The sequence below is a fragment of the Gymnoscopelus microlampas genome (genome assembly GCF_963454915.1).
Source record: "Gymnoscopelus microlampas genome assembly, chromosome: 20".
Classification (NCBI taxonomy): Eukaryota; Metazoa; Chordata; class Actinopteri; order Myctophiformes; family Myctophidae; genus Gymnoscopelus; species Gymnoscopelus microlampas.
The window spans coordinates 3,372,663-3,397,971 of NC_139957.1; the positions used below are offsets into that span (position 1 = coordinate 3,372,663).

The window sequence follows — 25,309 nt, forward strand, 5'->3', positions numbered from 1 at the left end:
TGTGTGTGTGTGTGTCAAATTATATCGGTGTGAGCTTTAGGCAGCAGTACCAAGTGTCTCCAGTAGGTGTCACAGCAGGCTCTAAAAGGTCTCAATGGAAGAGTAGATCACCACAAACCACTGACTGCAAAAGTGCACCTCGGAGCACAGGTCTCCGCCAGGTCAGGTACGTTATTGTGGCCTCCTGGTGGCGCTATACTAGGCCAATGTTAAAAAGGTGCCATTTGTTAATGGACTTTTCACTGCAATCGGACACTGCATTCATGATTTGAGGCATTTTGTTCCAAAAATGTGTTTTGCAAAATTAGACCTGCTGGTGGCGCAGGTCTAAGTTTTTTGGTGTGCTTTTGCTACTTTTACTTAAGTAAAATATCTGAGTCCTTTTCCACCACTCACCCGTACACACGCATGCACGCACGCACACTCACACAGACGGTGGACAGAGTGTGTTACTGAGATGATAGATGCCATGTACTTCAATAATAACGCATATCTATGTGAGGCCCTCTGGTGATATCCACAGAGCCATTTGTCATCAGCCACATATGGAGCAATATGGTTATTGCAGGTTTATGAACAAATGACTATCATTTCTATTTTCAGATTTGATCTCACTGTCATCTCCTGGTGGTTCCTCACAGCCATTTTCATTTCCCAGAGAGGGTTGGCTCATCTCATTTTTCATCAATTATGTATAGGGCCTTCATTTGTAATGGTTTTTACTTAAGACATTCAATCAGGGGAAGCATCTGTGTCATTTTAGATTTCTTTGGCTTTTTTATTTTTTTAAATCGTGAAAATTAGTGCAATTTGGCCGACTAACAGTTTTTTGAAAAAAACGTATGTTGCTATATCAGTGGGTTTTTGTTTTTGTTCCAGGGACCCCCAAAAGCAAAGATTTGAGTTAAGTGTGTGTGGGTGGGTGGGTGGATATCTCTATCTATCTAAATTATTCTTTTTTGAGCGCTATGAGCTTGTTTATCTGCTATTTTTGAATAGCCAAAGAAATCGTAAAATTACACACAGATGCGTTCCCGGTCTTAAAGGGTTAAAGCTGTTGCATGATGTGTACTGTTTGTTTTTGTCTGTTTACATACTGACACAACTTGAGCAGTTGTGGTTTACTGATCGCTGGTCTGTTCCTCATTCAGTAAGTTGATTGGCTCTCTTCTTTACTCGCAGTATAATTAAATGGCACGGATCACTACTATTTAAAATGTAGAGTGAAAGTCACTCCAAAAAAAAATACTTAAAGGGCAAGACCACTTTGTTAGAGGTTTGGGTTGTGTAGTTACCTTGCCATTATGTAACTCCAAAGGTGGACAAGAAATCAAAAATAATTGCTCCATTGATTAGAAATTGATAATTCAAAATATGCTCCTCATTGACTTAAATTGTACGGTGAAACAGCTCTCTCAAAGTCACACTTTTTTTTTTTTCATTTTTTTTTTCTTTTCTCCTTCACAGCACCAGGAGATATGATTTTACGAAGATTTAGACTCCAATCCACCTCCTGGTTGAGTTATGACTTCAAAAGCCTGTATCTCGGCTCCTGTGTACTTTTTGTTTTTACGATGTATTTTTGACTATTTTCAACTGGCTGCAACTATGGAACGGATTACAGAATGTTTTTAATCTTTTTCCCCGGATTGTACAAGACCTCTATGTGTGTAATGAGGGGATCACCGTGAGGACGGTGATCACTGAAAATGTTTTGTGACTACTTGAAAAAGGTCCAAAAATGGTTAAAATTCCAGGCACTGGAGGTACCCTGTTTTGAAAAACCCCTGGCACTCAATGTGTTAAGTACTAGTACAAGGGTTCCCAAACTTTTTTCTGGCCGCGACCCCCCCAAAATAATCATATTTCAACTGGGGACCTCCACCCCACCCTGACAAGCACTTGGAATAGTAGATTACATTTAGTTTGACTCAGTTCCCACGGATAAATATTGTGAAAATAGCCGATCTACGAGGCGTTGTGAGCTTGTAGATCGGCTATTTTCACAATGTTTGCCTCTTTCTCATATTATTTGGCCAATGTTTGACCAGTTCTTATAGTATAGTTTGTTGATTACTTTTGATGCAGTAATGGTCTTTTTCTTTTCTTTCTTTTTTTTTGTTGAGTTATTAAAGTCTTAAAGGGTCTACACCATGAATTTTAACTTTTTCTTCATTTTTGTGTGTTTTTGGTCTCCCCCACCTCTCTTCTGTTCCAAAAAATACCCGACTTCGAGCATGCAGGCTTTCATAGGCTATCTGTGGTTTCTATGTAAATTGGTCTGAAAACAGTCTGTCAGATTTGTTCCCCCTGCCTACGTCACGTCTGGGAAATATTCCTCCCGTTTTTCAGTTCTAACCCCCCCCCCCCCCCAAAAAAAAAATATATTTTTTTTCTAATTTTTTTTCATATATTTTTTTTTTTACTTTTTCCACACAGAACCAGGAGATAACATGCATACAAACTGACTCAATAGCGCCCCGTGCCAAACAGGACAATGTGGTATTGCAGGTGAAAGTGCTTTATAAGCCTGAGAGAATTGACTTGGGATGAGTATATCTGAGTGTTGATTTAGGCTCAAACTTTTTGAAAATGGTTTGAGGGACATACACCATATGATATTGAATATCAAATATATTTTTTAAATTCATGGTGTGTCTCCTTTAAAAGTTCTTAAATTGTCACTGTCATCTTGACATTCTTTGAAAATGTTCACACCACAAATCCTGTATGCGGGGGTCCTTGGCACAAAATCTTTTCAGATGGGGGGTCCGCGGCCAAATACACATACATTTAGGAGTCCTTGACATGGAAAAAGTTTGGGAACCAAGCTGGTGTATATAGTACAGAACAGTGGTGTAAAGTGACTTAGAACATTTGCTCAAGTACTGCACTTAAGTACACTTTTGAGGATTTTTTTACTTTACTTTCCCATTTTCAATACTTTTACTTCTACTCCACTACATCTCAGAGGCAAATATTATACTTTCACTCCACTGCAATTAATTAAAAACTTTAGTTACTAGTTACACTTAGATATACATTATTATATTATAAAACACACATTAACCACTTTAGCCCAATTTTATACCCAGGCTATTTGAAAATTGCAGATCTACAAGCTCACAACGCGTCGCGACGCGTTGTGAGCTTGTAGATCTGCTATTTTCAAAATTTCAGTGCTTTTACTTTTAGTACTTTAAGTGTATTTTGACGCTAATACTTTTGTCCTTTTTACTCAAGTAAAATTTTGAACACAGGGTCTTTTACTTGTAACAGAGACCTTCTACCTTGTGGTATCGACACTTTTGCTTAAGTAAAACATTTTGAGTACTTTTGTGTTACTTCCGTGTTTCGTGTCTTGCAGTCCAGGGCTACAGCGACCCGCTCAGCGGCGAGGTGAAGCCGCGCATCCTGCTGATGGGCCTGCGACGGAGCGGCAAGTCCTCCATCCAGAAGGTGGTGTTCCACAAGATGTCGCCCAACGAGACGCTGTTCCTGGAGGCGAACGGTCTATTACTCTAATGTCGAAGCAAGGGGGCGGGGGGTGCGGGTGTACCCGGAAGTTGAGACGCACTGTGATTGGCCAGTAGTCACTTTGAGTGGCAGTTGGGGCAAACGCAGTCAGTGGGTCAAACACAGTCCCCACCAAAAATATTTACGATTCTGTCCCTATCGGTACATAACTCGGACGGCGCTGAGTCGACTAGCAGACCTTCGGCCGGTCGTTGCGGGCACTCGCGCCTGGAGGCGCTCGGGCGCAACTCCTCGGCCTCAAGGTCTGCTGAGTCGGCGCGCCTCCGTCATGGTCCAAAAATATACTTTATCGGCGAAAAAAAGAAGTCCGCGGATGACTGAAAAAGTTTCACCCCAAGCGGGAGTCGAACCCAGCCTACCAATGGTAGTGGGTTGGGAGTCTAGTGATTAACGAGGTGCGCCACTGAGGCCGGTGCCGAAATTGGGTATTTTGGTTGTATTAGAATGTGACGTTCTAACTCTTCTATTGTAGAAGAAAGAGGGCGGGGGCGCCTCGCCCCTTCGGGGCGAGGCTCCCGCCCCCTTGCTTCGACATTAGAGTAATACGCTGTTCGCTTCCTGGAGAGCACCAACAAGATCTGCCGCGAGGACGTCTCCAACAGCTCCTTCGTCAGCTTCCAGATCTGGGACTTCCCCGGCCAGATCGACTTCTTCGACCCCACCTTCGACTACGAGATGATCTTCCGGGGCACCGGCGCGCTCATCTTCGTCATCGACTCGCAGGTGAGGAGGGGCTCGCCACGAGAAGAAGAAGTACTGACCAGTGGTGGAAAAAAGTACTTAAATGTTTTACTTAAGTAAAAGTGTCAATACTGCAATGTAGAAATGAGTGAGAGTGAAAGTGCAAAAGTATTGGTATCAAAATGTACGTAAAGTGCCAAAAGTAAAAGTACTAAAATGTTTGAAAATAGCAGCACGACGCGTTGTGAGCTTGTAGATCGGCTATTTTCAAATGGCCTGGGTATAAAATAGGGCTAAAGTGGTTAATGCATGTTTTATAATCTAACTATATAAATGGCGAGCGACTTCCGCACCCTCGGTGCGGACACCCCACAGCTCTGTTATCGAATAAACAACGCACCGCCAGACCACATGTCGCCAACTGACTCGCCACGGCGGCCGCGCTGAATTTACGCGTCGCGTAGGGGACATCTCATTGCTCACTACACCTTTTCCACCGCGCAACATAATTAATTCTACTCACCAAATGTCGGACAAAACGGAAGGGGAGGCAGCTTCGTACCGTTTACCGTGCGCACGACCTAATCACCACAACAGCAGGCAGCCGATGCGGGGGTTTTCTCCTTTTTTTCCAACATTTTTTTTTGGTCACCATTTTCTCCAGGAACCATTTCTGGTGTAACGCCACCGCCAGCATGCGCTGGGGTGATGTCATCATTATGCAACCCGGAAGTACAAATACCAAGGACACGTCACTGATGTCAGTCGGGTTGCCAAGTTCAGGTTGGCATGCCAGGTTCTCTAAAAACAAGCGCCAGAAACAAGCAACCACCTTCATGAAAAAAAAAAAAACCCCAAGGGGTCCGCCATGTTCCAGGGGGGTCCCCGCGCGTCCCAACACTCCACAGGGGGTCCGTCGACCAGCAGGGGGTCCGCGGGGGTCCCCCTCAAACATCAAAAATATATTTTTTTCAATTTTTTTTTTGTTTTTTTTTTAAACTTTTCCACAGTTTTACTCCAGCAATTTGAGTACCCCAATATACACGCGGCCACGCTGGGCCCCGTGCGCGGCTGGGGTTGAGGGGGGCGTAGCCCCCCGAAACTCTAGTAATTTATAATTGCAAAGTAACTAGTAACTCAAGTTTTCAAATAATTGTAGTGGAGTAAAAGTACAATATTTGCCTCTGAGATGTAGTGGAGTAGAAGTAAAAGTACTGATCATTGGAAATATTCCAGTAAAGTAAAAGTACCTCAAAATTGTCCAGTACTTGAGTAAATGTATATTATATTAACCACACGGCATCCATTTTAGCCAAAAATAGCAGAACTACTGTACCAGCGTTGCAAATCTCTTCACTGAAAGTAGGTGACTTACAAGCTCACATCGCATCACCACGCAACACATTGTGAGCTTGTACATCTGCTATTTTTGCCTATTATGACATGCCTGGAATAGGGATGCTATAGGGTTGATGTGTTAACCTATCGTCATGGCAAAACATGTAACACTCTTTGTTGTAAGCGTCTTGGGTCGTTCTGTTCAACAGGGTTAAGGACGGCCTTCTAGGAGCTGATGAAACTGTATAGCCAAAACCGTGCAGTCTGTCGTGCAATCTGTCGTGCAGTCTGCAAACACTTTCATGGCCCAACACCAAGACTGGGTGCAGCTCAGTGTTGATTTCTTCGACTAAAACTATGACTACTAAAAACTAAGCTACGATGACTGAAACTGAGACTAAATACATTCGGGTGCTCGGGTGTTGCACTCTGAAAATAGCGGATCTACAAGCTCACAACGCGTCGCGCTGCGACGCGTTGTGAGCTTGTAGATCGGCTATTTTCAGCATGCAACCAAGTGTAAAATCAGCCATTACGACGCCATCAAGGCACCGCCAAAATACATTTTAGTCGACTAAATCAACTGTAGATTTAGTCGACTATAATCTTGTGATATTTAGTCGACTAAAACTAGACAAAAACTAAAACATTTCAGATGACTAAAATATGACTAAAACTAAATGGAATTTTATTCAAAAGACTATGACTAAAACTAAATCGAAATTTGCTGTCAAGATCAACACTGGTGCAACTCCAGAATCTCACATAAGCCCTGAAATGGGTTGAGATCTGGTAAATGCATCCTGATAAAGAACATAAACTGCCACCCACATTTCAAATGGGAAGGCTCTGTCACACACAGTTCATCGGCCGCAACGTTTATCTTTCTCATCTCAAGAGGCTAGGTGGGGAACTTCATATTACACTTTGGAAGCTACCTGTCAGAAAGCCTATACTAGAAAAGTGTGCTATTTTCGTAATAGTGACAGGTTTTGATGACTCTCCTCTTCATGGGGACAGCTATTTATTATCTTGATGGGAAGCATCTGAAGTTGATGTCGTGTCTTTTTGGACGGCCTTGCGGTGGGCCCAGACCAACCAGGGAATAGTTCCTAAAAGCAGAGTGTAATTAAATTGGAAAACCTGGTTCCCCGTTTGTTTCATGCCTTCGTTTTTTTTCAGTGGCATGCTGACCACATTTCTGCTCCATAGTGCAGTCGGTTGATCTTGTTTTCTACGCAGGAGCATATATTTTATTTAATTTATGTTGATTGAGGTAAAACAAAAAGAAATGGCTTTGTCAACATCTCCTGCCTCTCCTGCTCCTTCAGCCCACTTAGACCGGGAATCGTGTGTCATTTGTAGATTTCTTTGGCTATTTTTAGAAAAATCGTGAGAATTTGTGCAAATCTTTAAATATATATTTTTTAAAGTGAACGTTTGTAAAATATTTAGTTCCAGGGACCCCCAGAAACCAAGATTTGCGGTACAAATGTTCGCTTTAAAAATATATATATTCAAAGATTTGCACACATTTTTTTTCTTTTTCCTATTTTTGAAAAATCTTAAGTTTTGCAAATCTTTGAAAAAATAAATAAATAAATAAATAAATAAATAAATAAATAAATAAATAAATAAATAAATAAATAAATAAATAAATAAATAAATATAAATATATATATATATATAAATAAAAACATTTGTAACTCAAACCTTTGCTTTTGGCGATTCTACAAATGTGTTCTAAATCTCAACAGTTCTTTTTGAAAAAACAGATATAACGGCTATAAACAGCTGTAATATCAGTGGTTCCCAAACTGTTTCTTGTCAAGGCCCAAAATGATATGTATTTGTCCAGAAGTTGTAACAGAGTTAAAAAAGTTCTCTTTAAAAATATATATATATTCAAAGATTTGCACAAATGTATTTTTCAAAAATAGCAGATCTACAAGCTATGAGCTGGTATATCTGCTATTTTTGAATCGCCAAAGAAATCTTAAAATGACACAGATGCGTTCCCGGTCTTAAAGAGTAAATACAATCCAAATTAATGCATTCAGTTGTTTCAATGTGTGAAAGGTAATTTGAAACTCTTCAAACATTTTACTCAACCATGCTCAGCATATGATGACAATTGACCATATAAAAGGGAATGCAGCAGGACGTTTGAGGATGTCGAGTGAATTCTGTACTATAATCACCTTGTCTCTGATAAGTCATACATTATTAATACATACATACGCTGATACACATGACAATGATGATTATTCATGAAACACTGTACCTGTCACCTTGTAAAACTAAATTGAGCAAGAAGAGAATGACAGCAGCATGCTTTGTTAAGCATGGATTGATAGATTTATTATGACCATGGACTTTTGTGAGGTGAGCAGCACAATTGTGTGCGTGCGTGTGTGCGTCTGGCAGGCAGGCACGCAAACCACTGGACCAAATTTCATGTGCACGCTGCCAGTATAGAGCACCGAAGTCTGACTTTTACGCAATTTATGCATCCTACCTGGGTCGCGTTTTCCCCCCCATTCTGAATTCCCATAGATGCGTTTAATATCGCGTCAAATAAGAACTGTGTTCCGTTTCACAACTTTTCAAATATAAAATGTACAACAATCTTTAGAAAATAGCAGATCTACAAGCTCACGACGCATTGTGAGCTTATAGATCGGCTATTTTCAAATGGCCGAAATGTATATACAGTGTAGGGCTAAAGTGGTTAATGTATGTTTCGTAATAATAATCAAAATCTACAAAGTAACTAGTAACTGAAGTTTTCAAATAATTGTACTGGAGTAAAAGTATAATATTTGCCTCTAAAATGAAGTGGAGTAGAAGTGAAAGTATTGAACATTGGAAATACTCAAGTAAAGTAAAAAACATCCTCAAAAGTGTACTGAAGTACAGTACTAGCTCAAGTGGGCCCTGATCCAAAGGTTCAGAACCACTGGTTGAGAACCACTGTCTTCTGATAATCATCAACGACGAACCGAAATACACAGCCTGAGTGTTTCTATTCATGTAGCCTTCAAGCCTTCTGTTAAGCACAAAAGGTTGTGCTCTGAGTCACTCCTTTTTAATAAAGCCTTCAGCCTGTGGTGGTGGTTCATAGAATACATTATTTCAGCCCTGTGGGTTTCTCTTTTCTTTTTCTCGCACATGATGGAAATTATGGTTCGGCATCATCGGCTATTTGGTGATACAGAGAGGACAAAATAATAGAGCTGTCACTTTTTTCCTCCCCAGATTCGAAGTCGTTGCGACGGTAGAGCTGTTCGTTTGACGATGGAACATCTGCGTCGCGTTGCGTCACCCTCCCCTTCGCTGACACGGACCGTGCCTACAGAGGCAAACGTCTAGTTCTTGTCAGCGCCGGTGCGGCGAAAGTGATAAATGAGAGCACATTACCCAGAGAACACGGCTGCTGTACTTTCCCTGTTAAATGCGGACCATTCATCATAATTAGACTTACACCGTTTTTATTTATGTTTTACTTTTTTCTTTTTTGCCCAACATTCCTTGCAGGGATTTCAAAGAAAATGTAATTTCATTTTTCATGAAAGCGCCGCTTTCTTCTGATGAAGTGCTTTTATTATCAAGCGACCATAGAAAAAGTGACAGCGGCTAATACGGCAATACTTTTTTCATTCTGTCTGCACAATGTTTTTTTTCATCAGAAATGGGGTTTGATTTGATTACAGAATTTGATTTAATTTTTTTTTCTCTTTATTCATTTAATTTGTTTTCCTGAATTCATTTTTTTTATAGCGTGGCACTGAAAGAGGCTGTGTGTGTGTGTGTGTGTGTGTGTGTGTGTGTGTGTGTGTGTGTGTGTGTGTGTGTGTGTGTGTGTGTGTGTGTGTGTGTGTGTGTGTGTGTGTGTGTGTGTGTGTGTGTGTGTGTGTGTGTGTGTGTGTGTGTGTGTGTGTGTGTGTGTGTGGACACTTTAATCAGTAGTTCCATACTTTTTTGATTGATTGATTGAATACTTTATTAGTCAGAAAGGTAAACAGCGTGTGGTACTGTCAGTCATTTAGGCTAAAAGGATGACACAAAAAAGTCCTGGGGACTTGTTTCCATTGCGGTCCTATGCATTCAATTAATCAACATAGCATTAAAAAAAATAACACAACGAAAAATACTATGTACAAAGGAGAAAAAGGAGCAAAATGTTGTCAGTGAATGACACCCCCTTTCTATGGGAAATTGCATTTACCTCCCTTGTGGTCTCCTGATGTTTTTTTCAGGCTAGTTTTGAAAGAAGCCAATGATTTACATGTTTTGAAGGGATGGTGTCAGGGCATTCCACATTTTGGCGGCAGACTAGTAGATTGAGACATGTCCCATGTTCTATATTTGGGTGTTACCAGATCGTTGTCGCTCCCTCTAGTGTTGTGGCTTTGGGTGTCACTCACTTTGGAGTACTTAGTCAGGTATGAGGGCAGTGGTGTAAAGTAACCAAGTACATTTACTCAAGTACTGTACTTAAGTACAATTTTGAGGTACTTTTACTTTACTGGAGTATCTCCCACTTCTACTCCACTACGTCTCAGAGGCAAATATTATACTTTTATTCCTCTACAATTATGAAAACTTTAGTTACTAGTTACTTTGCAGATATAAATTGTTATGTTATGAAACATACATTAACCAGTTTAGCCCTATTTTATACCTAGGCTATTTGAAAACAGCCGATGTTGTGAGCTTGTAGATCTGCTATTTTCAAACATTTTTGTACCACTATACCAATGCTTTTACTCAAGTAAATTTTCTATTCTGGAATTTTACTTGTAACAGAGTACTTCTACATTGCATTATTGATAATTTCACTTAAGTAAAACATTTGAGTACTTTTTCCACCACTGTATGAGGGTATTGAGGGCACTGCATAATAAATAATAAAGTCTGCACACTGAAAATTTTAAAAGAAGCTCCCAGTCAAGGCTTTTATTAGGGTTTCGACACATTAAGGTCTTCTTCAGACAGGGCACTGCCCCTTTGACTATCTTAAACACCAACCCCGTGTTTATTTTGCTTAACCCTATCTTCTACTTTAACCCATTCAGACCGGGAACGCATCTGTGTGTAATTTTTTTATATCTTTGGCTATTAAAAAAAAATGCAGATATACAAGCTTGTGGATCTGCTATTTTTTAAATAAATCGTGAAAGTTTGTGCAAATCTTTTGAAAATATATTTTTTTAAGCGAAAAAGTTTTACTCAAATCTTTGCTTCTGGGGGATTTTGTCATCTAAACAGTTAAAAAGAAATCACACCCAGTGTGAAGAGAGTGGTGCCTTTGAATTACTGTAACTGGTTGCATCCTTGTGTTGCAATCAACTGCAGCTGTTGAGGCTGTGCTCAAACAGACGGACGGACCCAAACACACGGTCAAGTGTAGGAGTGGCTGGCACCAAAAAAGAAAAAAAAAAACGTATATTGCATTATATCAAGGACCCCCAAAATGATATGTATTTGTCCGCGGACCCCCCCCATCTCAGAATGTTATGTTACAGGGACCCCCGAAGCAAAGATTTGAGTTAAAAATGTATAAATATTCAAAGATTTGCACAAAGTCTCATGCTTTTTCAAAAAAATAGCAGAGCTATGAGCTTGTGTATAGTTTATTTTTGAATAGCCAAAGGAATCTAAAAAGTCACACCACAGTGTGAAGAGAGTGGTGCCTTTAAATTAGTGTAACTGGTTGCATCCTTGTGTTGCAATCAGCTGCAGCTGTTGAGGCCGTGCTCAAACGGACGGACGGACGGACGGACGGACGGACGGACCCACACACACGGTAAAGTGTACGAGTGGCTGGCACCACTCAAAAATTACACACAGATGCGTTCCCGGGTCTTAAAGGGTTAATTCTATAATGGAAGTCGATGGTGCTCGTATCCACGCCGCCGTTGGAGCCCGTAGTCTCGATTTTCTTTCAAATGGATTTCAAAGACATCTCATGCATCCAAGGACACCGCGTGAAGAAATCAATCGTGCCTCCCTCACGGCTCTGATCTCGACTTTCTTTTTGATACCCGCGCCGTACGTGCTGTGAGAAGCCTCTCACTTACAAATTCCCCCAGTACTCTGCAGGCGGCCACGGCACCGTGGGCCGATATGGACCAATTAATGACTTGCAGCTTCTTTTTTGGGGGGAAGAGTTAAATACTTGGCCTGCTAAAAGCCAGTGGTGTAAATGTTACAAAGTACATTTACTTAAGTACTGTACTTTTTTCTTTTTTACTTTTAGTGGAGTATTTTCAATTTTCAATACTTTAACTTCTACTCCGCTACATCTCTGAGCAAACTATTGTGCTTTTACTCCACAAAATCATTTGAAAACTTTAGTCGCTAGTTATTTTTTAGATTTATATTTGTATTACAAAACATACACTAACCAGCTCTATATATACTGTATAGTTCGGCTATTTGAAAATAGCCGATCTACAAGCTCACAACGCCGTTATATAAGTAGTACGTTGTGAGCTTGTAGATCTGCTATTTTCAAACATTTTAGTACTTTTACTTTTGGTACTATAAGTATATTTTGAGGCCAATACTTTTGTACTTTTACTCAAGTAACATTTTGAACACTTTAACAGAGTATTTTTATATTGCGTTATTGCTACTTTTTACTTAACCCATTTTGGGCATTCAAGACCGGAACCCCTTTTGGGGTTCCCGTTGCTATGTACAGTAAATAGCAACATGCATCATTTGTAATTTTTGAATACATATTTGAAGTTTTTCAGAAAACTTCAGGTCAGGATTTAGAAGGCGTTTTTAGAATCGGCCTCAGGTCTAAATGGGTTTAGTAAAACATCCGAGTACCTCTCCCACCCCTGTCACTCCTCTCTGGTCTCTCCGCAGGACGACTACGTGGAGGCTCTGAGTCGGCTGCACCTCACCGTGACGCGGGCCTACAAGGTCAACCCCGACATCAACTTTGAGGTGTTCATCCACAAAGTGGACGGCCTCTCCGACGACCACAAGATTGAGAAGCAACGGGACATCCACAAGCGCGCCAACGACGACCTGGCCGACGCAGGCCTGGAACGGATACATCTGAGGTGAGGAACGACAAAGGGGGTTCCTCCGCCGTACCCCAAGCCAAATTCAGACTTGTTCCAGTGCGGTGGTGTAAAGTAACTAAGTACCCGTAGGGGGATATGAGTACCCAAAGTGTGCAGTTTGGCTTATGCGCTGAGAACAGACAGTTTATCAGGGATGGAATGTGAGTTTGTACTGTGTAGTGCAGTGGTTCTCAAACTTTGTCATGTCAAGGACCCCCAAATTGACACTTGTTAGCCCGCGGACCCCCATTTGAAAAGATATGCCAGGGACCCCCATAAGAGAAGATTTTTTTTCGGCTCTAGCAGTGAATCTCAACCATTTTAATTTGAAGGACCCCCAGTTTGACATGCATTAATCTACGGACCCCCATTTAATGGCATTTCTATCTCTTGGACCCCAGTTTATATCGTAAAATCTATGTTAATTTAACTCTGAGAGTGTACAAATGGAACCAAATGGACCCGTTAGAGTCCATTTGGTTCCATTTGTACACTCAGAGTTACAAACCCATAAGAGTCCATTTGCCAACACACACACGCGCGAGCTGTCGCGAGCACACACACACACACACACACACACACACACACACACACACACACACCACAGTACGTCCTCATGCGGCCCGTGGCCCGTCGCGAACACACACACACAAATAATGTAGCCTACATTGTGACACGTGCCTCCCCAACGTGCATGCGCAAACACACAGGCGCGAGCCGTCGCGGGCGAGCGCGCGCACACACACACACACACACACACACACACACACACACACACACACACACACACACACACACACACACACACACACACACACACACACACACACACACACACACACACAGAGGCCAACACGGCAACAGTATGTCGCGGTGCCTCCCCAACGTGCATGCGCGAACACACAGGCGCGAGCCGCGCATACACGGCCGCGGAGGCGAGTTCGCTCAACTGTGTGAAGCAGTGGGGCTGTAGATGCGAGGCTGGCGACATTCTTTGACATCCAAAAGCGAATAAACAGCTGAGATTTAGTGATATCGAAGAAGTGGCTCGACAGTTCCATGCACATGGTAATGGTCAATGGCTGTGCGCGATTTGAGAGCAATAGCGCCAGGCAGTGAGGAGAACCGGGCAGAAGAATTTTTGACATAAAAATGGGAATAAACAGCTGAGATTTAGTGATATCGAAAAACGGGCTTTGGAGTTCCATGCGCATGGTGATGGTCAATGGCTGTGCGCAATTTGAGATCAATAGCTCCAGGCACCGAGGAGAACCGGGCAGAAACGTGTTTGGGCTCACACGTTTGGCTTCAGTGGTTTGGTCTCAGACAGACACTACTACAGAGGTTACTAAAATGATAGGAGGATGAGGGGGAGGGTATGTTTTTAATATGTCACTAAAGCGCTGTTTCTCTATTGGCACGTTTGACCCTCAAGGTTTCAGCCTCCAGGAAGAAACTCCATATAGTCAAGACATAAAACACCACAAAACCACCACCAGGGGGCTTAATGAAGTTCTATCAACCTCATAGACACATGAAAAACAGAAAAAGTGCAAAAACATGGCACCAGCTCTTTAAAGTCAAATTTTGACATGTTTTGACTTTGAGTGTTTCCAATGTTCAATACTTTTACTTTTACTCCACTACAATTACTTGAAAACTTTAGTTACTACTTACTTTGCAGATTTTGATTATTATTACAAAACCTACATTAACCACTTCAGCCCTATACACATTTCGGCCATTTGAAAATGGCCGATCTACAAGCTCACAATGCGTCGCGATGCATTTCGAAAATTTACAAAAGTAAAAGTACAAAAGTATTGGAATCTAAATGTACTTGAAGTACCAAAAGTAAAATGTTTGAAAATAGCAGATCTACAAGCTCACAACGCGTCGCAATGCGACCCGTTGTGAGCTTGTAGATCGGCTATTTTCAAATAGACTAGGTATGCAATAGGGCTGAAGAGGTTAATGTCTGCAAAGTAACTAGTAACTAAAGTTGTAGTGTAGTGGAGTAAAAGTACAACATTTGCACCCCCCCCCACAGCTTCTACCTAACCAGCATCTACGACCACTCCATCTTCGAGGCGTTCAGCAAAGTGGTTCAGAAGCTCATCCCACAGCTGCCTACGCTTGAGAATCTGCTGAACATCTTCATATCTGTAAGTAAAGCCCTCCTTCTTCCTCTCGGGGTCTCGCTGAGGCCAGCTCTTCTTCTTCGCCCTGGGGCCACACTCTCACACACTGGAGCTGATTTTAATGTGGGCAGACAGCGTCTCGATGGCAGCCGGCATTCATAATTCACCATGCACGCCTTTTTCATGCACTTTGTGTTGCTGTCAGTAGGTGGCAGCGATATGTAACTGATAGCAACACAGCACAGTGATGCATGGAACCATTGGTGGAAAGTAACTAAGTACGTTTACTTAACTGCTGTACTTAAGTACAATTTTGAGATATTTTTACTTTACTGGAGTGTTTCCACTTTTCAGTACTTTCACTTCTTTTTTTTGTTTTTGTTTTCTTCTTAAATTTTTATCCCACGATTTTGTAACCCCATTTTTTTACACCCAGTGCCAATTGTCTATGTAATCCTGGGCATTACTTTCCCTCTGCCAACCTAGGGAGGCCAGGGCCGAGCTCATGCCTCCTTCAATGCATGAGAGCCAACTGACCTTCTTGTCAACTGACAGGGGAGAGTTTCCCTGGTTGGACGTAGCGCGTGGAAGGAACACGTTATTCCAACCAGTTCCTTTCCCCTCCATCAGTCGCCCCGACTGACCAGGGGGAGGCAGTATAGAGACCAGGATTACTGCATGTTTTTTGTGAGGGTACCTACCCTGGGGGACACAGTTCTTTCACTTTTACTCCACTACATCTCAGAAGCAAATATTGTATTTTTACTCCGCTACAATTATTTGAACACTTTAGTTACTAGTTACTTTGTAGAAGTAACACAAAACACACATTAACCACTTCAACCCTATATACATTTCGGCCATTTGAAAATAGCCGATCTACAAGCATCGCGACACATTGTGAGCTTGTAGATCTGCTATTTTCAAAAGATTTGCATAAATGTTATCCATTTGAGAACTTTTGAAATGGGGCATTCTGCATAATGAGTACTTTTACTTTTGGTACTTTAAGTACATTTTGATACTAATACTTTAGTAGTTTTACTCAAATACATTTTAAATTCCGGACTTTTACTTGTAACAGAGTAATGCAGTATTGATACTTTTACTTAAGGAAAAAAAAAAGTGAATTCATGAATTATAATGGATTCTTTTGTACGTTTGGATCCTGCGGAGACACCAAAATGTCAGCTCAAAAGATCCATTTAATGTAAAGACACACTGACATGCGTTGCTACATGCGTCTCGGTTTCCTCGTCTGCGTGGCGTTTGGAGACGGCGTGCCGTGAAAAGGATTCGTTGAATTGATTAATTTAATCTTGTGCTAACAGGTTCGCTTGGACACATATGGTGCTTTCTGTGTATGCGTGTACGCATACTGTAGGCCTACTGTACAGGCGGAGAAGGAAAAACCTGAATAAATGGTGCACGATACAGTTGAACAACAATTATCATGTGATCGTGCTCCGTGGCGCGTGTAAGAAGATTGCAAGAGAAACGGATCTAAGTGACTCCGAACGAGGGTTCATTACTGGGGCACAGATGGCAGCGGGTTCAGTCACAAAGACTGCTCAACTAGCTACTCTTTCATTAGGAACTGTGATTAAGTGACGTACGATTTTCCATCTATGGGAAAGACACCAGTAAATAGGGTTGGAAAGTAAAGTGCACATTCGATGACCATGATAAGAAAAATGTATAGAAAAATAGAAGAGCAACCCTTCCTCAGGTGACTTTAAAGGAATAGTTCACCCAAAAAAATGACTTATTTTCTATCACACCCCATGAAGACTTCAATTCTTGGGGATTTCTTAGTGAGAGAGAGAGAGAGAGACTTTGTGATCAATAAGTCATAAGCCAAAAAAAAACAATGCTTTGCAAAGCATTGAGCCTTTATCCCATTAATACCTGGAACGCATCTGTGTCACTTTAGATTTCTTTGGCTATTTTTTTTAAATTGTGATTTTTTTATGTTGAGATTTAGGATTTAGAAAACCTTTTTTAACAATGGCCTCAGGTCTTAATGGGTTAATAAATGGGGCTTAGCACCTGCAGTACATGTTTGAATTCTCTGTCTTCAGCGCGTATTAAAAACAAGTGACACCTCACACAGATATAACAAGACTGGTGTCAGGCATCAGCTGCCAGGCAACAGAGTAGCACTAGATAACTAATGCAGGTGCAGTTATAAAACTGACACAGTGCTATATGAATCGGACCTATTATTCGTTAAGAAACGGCATGTGTACATACAGTAATTAGGTAGATTCTAACAAGGCATCAACGTCTTAAAAAAAGTATTTAATCCCATTATAAACTATTAAAGCGTGCTCCTTGGAGCACAGATCTCTGCCAGGCTTGGCTGCCTACCCAGGGCTATGTCAGTTGCTTGAATGCAGCTTCAGGGCGTGAGGAAGCTGCGAGGGGGAATAGAGTCTGTATGACAGATTTTTTGCATTCGTGGCCCCCCCCCAGGGGCAGAATGGTGCGCTTTATAGAGGGCCCTCAACGTGTGATTCCAATTTTGTAAGAAATAAGCTATTTTTTTGAACCCATTAAGACCTGAGGCGATTCTTAAACATTTTAAAAATCATTTTTTTGAAAAAAAAAATGAAAATGTTCAAGATTTTTCAAAAATAGCAGATCTACAAGCTCATAGCACGGCACTCGGTGCCGCGCTATGAGCTTGTATATCTGCTATTTTAAAAAAATAGCAGATCTACAAGCTCATAGCACGGCACTCGGTGCCGCGCTATGAGCTTGTATATCTGCTATTTTTGAATAGCCAAAGAAATCTAAAGTGACACAGATGCGTTCCAGGTCAATTACAGGCAAACGGTATGGAGTATCAAAACCCCTCAATTTCCTTCAAATTCAGGGTAGATCGGACTCTGCGTAAATAATGTTTTTTGAGAGACTTGTGCTGAATCACATCAAAGCCTCCATCCCGCCCCTTACTCGACCAACACCCGTTCCAACAGGGATGCCATCTCCACTGCACTTCATTCAGCTTTCACTCACCTGAACCAGAAGGACAAGAACAAGCTAAGTCAGAATGCTATTCATTGATTACAGTTCAACAGTATCCTCCCCTTTTAAGCTGGTGAACTACACCACCTTCAGCTCAACACTCTGCAATTGTACCCTGGATCTGCTGACTAATAGACCCAAACTGCCGTCCACAAATCTAACACCACCATTACATTTGCAGACACCACCACAGGACCGATAACAAGACAAGGAGATAACAAGGAGATTCAACAACGAATGATATGGCGCTCTATTAACAGCCTTGTCCTAAATGTAAAATAAATACATAAATGCCATATATATACTGTATATACACACGAATCCACGGCGCGCTGCCTTGCGCGCAGCCATTGCTGCGGTCTGAACGCTACGCGGACGTAAGACCGCAGCAATGGCGGCGCGCAGGGCAGCGCGCCGTGGATTCGTGTATATTGGGCTTTTCTTCCTTTATTCATAGTACAGTGGAGTTATGACAGGAAACAGGGCAAGAATCGGGGAGTGACGCATAGCATAGGTCGGTCGAGCTCGGGCATCGAACCCGCAACTCACTCCCAGGCTGCAACAGAGCCTATATAATGGTACATGCGTTCATTGTGTTGACCACTAGGCCATCAGTGCCCAATAACCCCTTCCTAATCGATGGAGCAGACGTTGAGGTCAAGTTTCAAGGGTGTCCTCATCGCTGAGGACCTGAAATGGTCCCTAAATACCTCTTCTTTGGTTAAAATAAGCTCTGAAACATACAATTTTCAACTGGGCCCTGATCCAGAAAAGGTTGAGAAAGTACTGTATTAGACTGTATTAGTACATCTCTCAGTCTACCGCTGCGAGAAGTCGACAACGAAAAGGCCGGATGTGGATCCATGTCAAAAATCCTTCCGGTCGGCCTTTCCAATGTTATCTCCTTGACTAAAAGCTTAATATCTCCATTTCTTTTTAACGTGGTGGAAGCGAGCCGTTTTAGATCGGCGATCACTCTGCAATGGAGGATCGCGTTGGAAATATTATTGTTCCAGGCGTTAGTCGGGACCCTCGGCCGCCTCGCACGCACGCTTGTTTACATGCACTTTCGCGTCGGGGCTTCTACAGCACGAAATACAAAATGTGGGCACTGAACGTATAATATTTTAATAAACCTCTGGCACCCGATGTGTTAATTATTATTTAAAAAATCCCCCAAAAAATCTACGTATAAAAAATGAATTCAAACATTTTTCAAAAGAATTTAATAAATAAATACGGTTGTTTTTTTAAAGAAAAAGTTGTGAAAATAGCAGATCTACAAGCTCACAACGCGTCGTGAGACGCGTTGTATTTATTTATTAAATTCTTTTGAAAAATGATGTACAGCCCAAATGAATGTACAGCCCAAATGAATGTATCTTTTGGGTCTCGAGCTAAAAAGTTTGCGAATCACTGGTTTGAGCTGTTAATTAAAACGAAAAGATAGCTTTCTTCACGGAGACATTGGTATTTTGTTTTACACATTTATACGTTGCAGACCAATTACTGTCATAGCCTAATCAAAATAGTGGCTTTTAACAAGCACAGATACGTGCCAAGCCCAATAAGTATTATCAACACGTTCACAGCAGTGTTTTTTTGCATGGCTGTCACATCGATTTGCAGTGCTGGTCAGCAGACTGTGGGTGATTGAATACTTTTATTAACAGTTTGTAAGCAGAACAGAGGTACAGTTATACATTCATTCTAAAAGGATTACACAAAAAGCCCTGAGGGCTTGTTTCCATTGCGGTCAATTCATCAAGACATATGAACATACACTACTATGAAAAAAAACATCAATACTAGGAAATATATATATTTACGGAAAAACAGGGGGGGGATCATTTCATGAAACTCCCAATGCACAAGCAACACTCAACAGTTCTATCTATATGGACAAACCTCATCTGAAAAAAAGGATTGAGAGCTTCTACAAAGCCTTTTGAAAAACGGAATAATGCCCCTTTATTTATTTTATATAGAAGTATTACATTTATTTTGGTGTGTGGGTCCTGACCATTTTGATACACACCCAGGTGGGCCTTGAGGTACAAAAGGTTGATAACCCCTGCTCTCTCTCTCCTAACTACCACCCTGCTATTATTATGACATGATTATTGCACTTCACTAGTATGCCATAGATATACTGTATAATAACCTGGATGAGAACTGTTACTTTATCAATAATGCAATGAAATCAGAAAAATGAACTGGAACAGAATTGTCACACACTCTGTCATGTCAATAGGCTCTATGCACAGCAGCCATATTTTGTTGGGCCTCTTCTTACTTCCTTCACAGGTGTTACCAATGATACTAATGAAGGCTCTGTTCCATTCCTTGCCAGGGTGCTGATATTGTGCATGTTGGCTCACTGGAAACACTCCATTGTGGTTCCCAAATGGCCCCTTGTGGTGGGTGTGTAACTCTGAGAGTGTACAAATGGAACCAAATGCACCCGTGAGGGTCCATTTGGTTCCATTTGTACACTCTTAGAGTTATGGGGGTCCTTGAAAATAAGACAACCACTGTGGCACACTAAATGGAACAGAGCCTTAATTAGTATTATTGGTAACACCTGTGAAGGAAGTAAGGAAGGGCCCGAATTCATTCCCAATATGGCTGCTGTGCATAGAGCCTATTATGGACCGACTGTTAACTGACCGTTGTATGGACTGTTTTAAAAGTGTGTGTGTGTGTGTGTGTGTGTGTGTGTGTGTGTGTGTGTGTGTGTGTGTGTGTGTGTGTGTGTGTGTGTGTGTGTGTGTGTGTGTGTGTGTGTGTGTGTGTGTGTGTGTGTGTGTGTGTGTGTGTGTGTGTGTGTGTGTGTGTGTGTGTGTGTGTGTGTGTGTGTGTGTGTGTGTGTGTGTGTGCGTGCGTGTGTGCGTGCGGAATTGGCACGCTGCCCAGCTCCGACCTTGATATCTCCCTACTGAGGGAAGTGAAGTGAATTCTCAGACGGAGTTCTTAGGCAACGGTTCAACTGTGAAAGCATTGCGGGGCCACGCATTTGCTAAAGCTATTCCAAAAACTTTGATACGAAATCAGTAGTCCATTGTCTCTATAGATAATTAGGTATCATCAGGGCTTTTCCATTTGTACACACAGAGTTATGGTGTCCTTGAAAAAATAATAATAATCAGAACCACCGATCTACAATAGGAATAGGTAAAAAAAATCCCATTAATATTTGTTAAAGTGCAGCTACAAGTTAGTAAAATAATAAATAACACATAAGTGCGAGTATATAACAAGTAGTGCAACATCAACCGAAGCATTCATAATATCCTGTGATAAATGACGTGGTAGTGGAATGGCATACTCGCTACCGCTACCAGCATTATAGGCAGTATCGGCAGCTTTTCCGATACTGGTATCGGAAAACAACTCTAGATGGGGTTCATGTGGTTAAAGCAAGCTGAAGTACCGTACACTGCAGTACGCCGCATTGAGTGCTTTGCCTGGGTTACCCTTTAAGACCAGGAAAGCATCTGTCATTTTAGATTTTAACCACTTTAGCCATTATCTTATACTTTGGCTATTCAAAAATAGCAGATCTAATCTTTGAATATATATATATATATATATATTTTTTTTAAAGCAAACATTTGTAACTAAAATCTTGGGGTCTAAAATCCTGAGGCCAAATGTATATAATTTTGGGGGTCCTTGACATGAAAAAGTTTGAGAACCACTGATATTAAAGCAACATATTTTTTTTTATTTAAAAAAAACAAACTGTTAGGATTTAGAAGACATTTGTAGAATCCCCCAGAAGCAAAGATTTGAGTAAAAAAAAATAGCTTTGAAAACATATATTCAAAGATTTGCACAAATGTTCATGATTCAAAAATAGCCCAAAGAAATCCAAAATGACACAGATGCGTTCCCCCGGATTGAATGGGCTAACAGCCTCTGTCCTACAGTATATGCATGCAAGAGGCGTCTTCCCCAGTCTGTATGTTGCCGCCATGTGGCACTTCTATCTGATGCAATGAAAGCCATGGAGCGAAGTCTCTCTGGACTAGTCACTTTCATATGGAGGAGTCTATGCAAATCGTCTCCCTGACGGCAGGACGAGAAGACCTTCTCCTTCTAACCTCGATAAGGCTTCAAAGCCATATGACACTGCCCCCCCCCCCACACACACACACACACACACACACACACAGGACAGCAATTTTGACATCTTTATTGACAAACGTACATAGAACTTGCACACCACAGTCAAAGGGATAAAATGCAAGAAAGCTAAAATGTTGTTTCCATTGCGGTCATTACTTATAAGGTGCAATCAGGCATAACACTAACCCCAACCCCTAAGCCCTCATACGTGAGAGGGCCATGTTTTTTTCAATTGCTTTTTTCATTTATTAAAAAAAAAAGATTTGGAAGATGAAACATTTCAATACAATAAAAATAAATTAATAAAATACGACGAAAAAAGTAATCGAAAAAACATGGCCCCCTCACGTATTAGGAGGGCAGGGTGAGTCACCAGAACCACTTAAAAACTGTCTGGGGTGTTCGATGATAAAATGACCCAATTAAAAAGAAAAGTGAATAATATCCCTTTAAACCATAAAAACAACATTTTTGTTTCGTGAGGACCATGGCAAATGGTCCTCACAATCTCTCAAATTCGTATTATGCTTTTGGACATTTGGCCCTCACAAGCACAGTAATAGGCTCAATAGTCCATATTCACACGGCGGCCATTTTGGAATTTAACATTGCGTTGCTGTGGCAACTGGGGTGGCAACTGGGGTGGCATTTCATTGACATAATGGCAATATGGCCGCCGTGTGAATATGGTCTATTCACAGCAGCCATAGTGTGACGACATTCACAGGTGTTACCAATGATACTAATGAAGGCTCTGTTCCATTCTGGTCAAACAGAGTCAGGGTGCTGATATTGTGCATGTTGGCTCACTGGAAACACTCTGTTACACCAGTGGGTCTACAGTTGGGGTCCAGGGACCCTCATGGGCTTCCAAATGGCCCTTTACAGGTGTGTAACTCTGAGAGTTATGGGGGTCGTGGAAACCACTGTGCTTGACTAAATGGAACAGAGCCTTCATTAGTATCATTGGTAACACCTGGGAAGGAAGTGATAATATGGCTGCTGTGCATAGAGCCTATTCAGGTACACACACGTTCCTCTTCCTGCTGTTCACCCCCCCCACCCTTGCCTCTGTCTCCTTTGATCAGAACTCAGGCATCGAGAAGGCCTTCCTGTTCGACGTGGTCAGCAAGATCTACATCGCCACGGACAGCAGCCCGGTGGACATGCAGACGTACGAGCTGTGCTGCGACATGATCGACGTCGTCATCGACATCTCCTGCATCTACGGGTAGGAAGACCGCGCGGTAACGCCCGCATGGCCAAAACATAGACGAAATATGTGTGGCTTACAGTGGCCGGGCAGCTCAGTTGGTAGAGCACTTGCAGTGGTGGAAAGTAACTACGTACATTCACTTAAGCACTGTAGTTAAGTACAATTTTGAGGTATTTCCAATTTCCAATACTTTTACTTCTACCCCACTACATCTCGGATCCAAATATTGTACTTTTACTCCACTACATTTATTTGAAAACTTTAGTTACTAGTTACTTTGTCGATTTTGATTATTATTATTATTACAAAACCTACATTGACCACTTCAGCTCTGTATACATTTCGGCCATTTGAAAATAGCCGATCTACAAGCCCACAATGCGTCGTGATGCGACGCATTGTGAGCTTGTAGATCTGCTATTTTCAAAATATTTTTAAACATTTGAAAACTTGAAATGGGACATTCTGCATAATGACTACTTTTACCGTTGGTACTTTTAGTACATTTTGATGCCAATACTTTTGTACTTTTACCCAAGTCAATTTTGAATTGCGGACTTTTACTTGTAACAGAGTATTTCTACTAGTACTTTTTTTTTAGTACCACTGGGCGCTTGCCTCTGGACCACAAGGATCTTGGTTCGATGCCGCCAACACAGCGTATGAGCTTGGGTATCTGAGTTGTGTGGTAAGTACTGGGAGCTGAGTGCGTGCTGTGTTCCACCTCAACAATCTATCTCCCAGGGGTCTAGTCTAGTGCTTTGAAAAGGGGATATACAGTAGTTACTTACTACTTCTTAAGTGGTGTTAAGTTCACATTTTTCTGTGTACTCTTATCTCTGTCTGTCACAATGATACAGTACCTAGACAGCCAGACAGACTGTCTGTCTGCCTGTCGAGGTAATATTGTATTTCTGTCATGTCTTCTTTCTTTCATTTTGTGCTGGTATAAATATATAATATCTACGGCTCCCTGCTGAAACGAGCTAATTTTCTCCGAGGGACCAATGCACATGACCTTTAAATAGAATCACCGCTCGCAGACGGCTTGTCTCACAACAGAGACAAGTTTTAGTCATGGTCTTTTGAATGAAATGTCATCTTAGTCAGATGAAAGGTTATAGTTTTGGTGTAAATGTTTTAGTTTTAGTTTTAGTCGACTAAATATCATAAGATTTTAGTTGACTAAATCTACAGTTGATTTTGTCTGCCAAAATGTATTTTGGAGGTGCCTTGATGGCGTCGTAATGCCAGATTTTATACTTGGTTGCATGCTGAAAATAGCCGATCTACAAGCTCGCAACGCGTTTCAGTGACGCCTTGTGAGCTTGATCTGCTATTTCTGAGCCCAACACCCGAGCGCAACCAAACATAAAATTACTTGTCTTTCAGTTCTACTGGATCTCTTCTCCACTAGTCCCTTCCTAACATTGTAGTGTAGTTTTTATTTTGTTGACCAAATTGTCAATGCATTTAGTCTTAGTTTTAGTCATCTTAGCTTAGTTTTTATTTAGTTTTTGTCAGTGAAAAAAAGTGGTCGACTAACATTTTTCGTCATAGTTTTAGTCGACAAAATGAACACTGCTCAGTAGCCACAAATACGTTGAAGTATGTATGTTGAAAGTATGACATTAAGATGATTTTTTTAAGAAATAAGTAAGCAAATGATTTCTAATAATGTGCTCCCAGAGAAGCCAATTTCTGCGGTTGACTGGGATGAACCGTAGATTTACGCACCCTAATAGCATTCAAAGTGTCATAACAAGATTAAGCGCTTCGGCCCAGTTTCGCCTTTAAGGTTAGCCAAACATAACCTCAATCACAGCTCCGCTATGAGACCCATTATATTTCCGTGCCTTTTTTTTATCTATGTCTTTATTTGCCGTATAACGTAAACATGTCTTACTATCAGAAACCTTGAGCTTGGATTTCGGGAAAAGTAAAAAAAAAACATTATGAGGCTCATATCTACAACCTTCATTCATAACCTTCATACAGAGAGAGGTGCTTCGATGAAATTACAGAAATGTATGGTCATTGGGTTCGTGTTCGTTTGACACACAAAGATCCCTTTGCTTTTATCAAAACCCAAGTTCAGAAATATTAGTGTCAAGCAATTTAAAAGTCCTGTTACTTTACCATAACTGCTC

The 25,309-nt window shown here is 41.3% G+C and overlaps 1 protein-coding gene across 1 annotated transcript in view; it reads left to right on the plus strand.

Moving 5' to 3' along the window:
- LOC311036970 (ras-related GTP-binding protein D-like) overlaps positions 1 to 25,309 on the plus strand; it is a gene marked incomplete at its 5' end in the record, with an annotated part of 74,304 nt that overhangs the window by 5,272 nt on the left and 43,723 nt on the right. Inside the window, 5 exons of the mRNA XM_084045976.1 lie at positions 3,368 to 3,504; positions 4,102 to 4,260; positions 12,439 to 12,638; positions 14,692 to 14,806; positions 23,032 to 23,174. Coding sequence (XP_083902102.1) covers positions 3,368 to 3,504; positions 4,102 to 4,260; positions 12,439 to 12,638; positions 14,692 to 14,806; positions 23,032 to 23,174 — 754 coding nt within the window. The remainder of the gene's footprint in view (positions 1 to 3,367; positions 3,505 to 4,101; positions 4,261 to 12,438; positions 12,639 to 14,691; positions 14,807 to 23,031; positions 23,175 to 25,309) is intronic.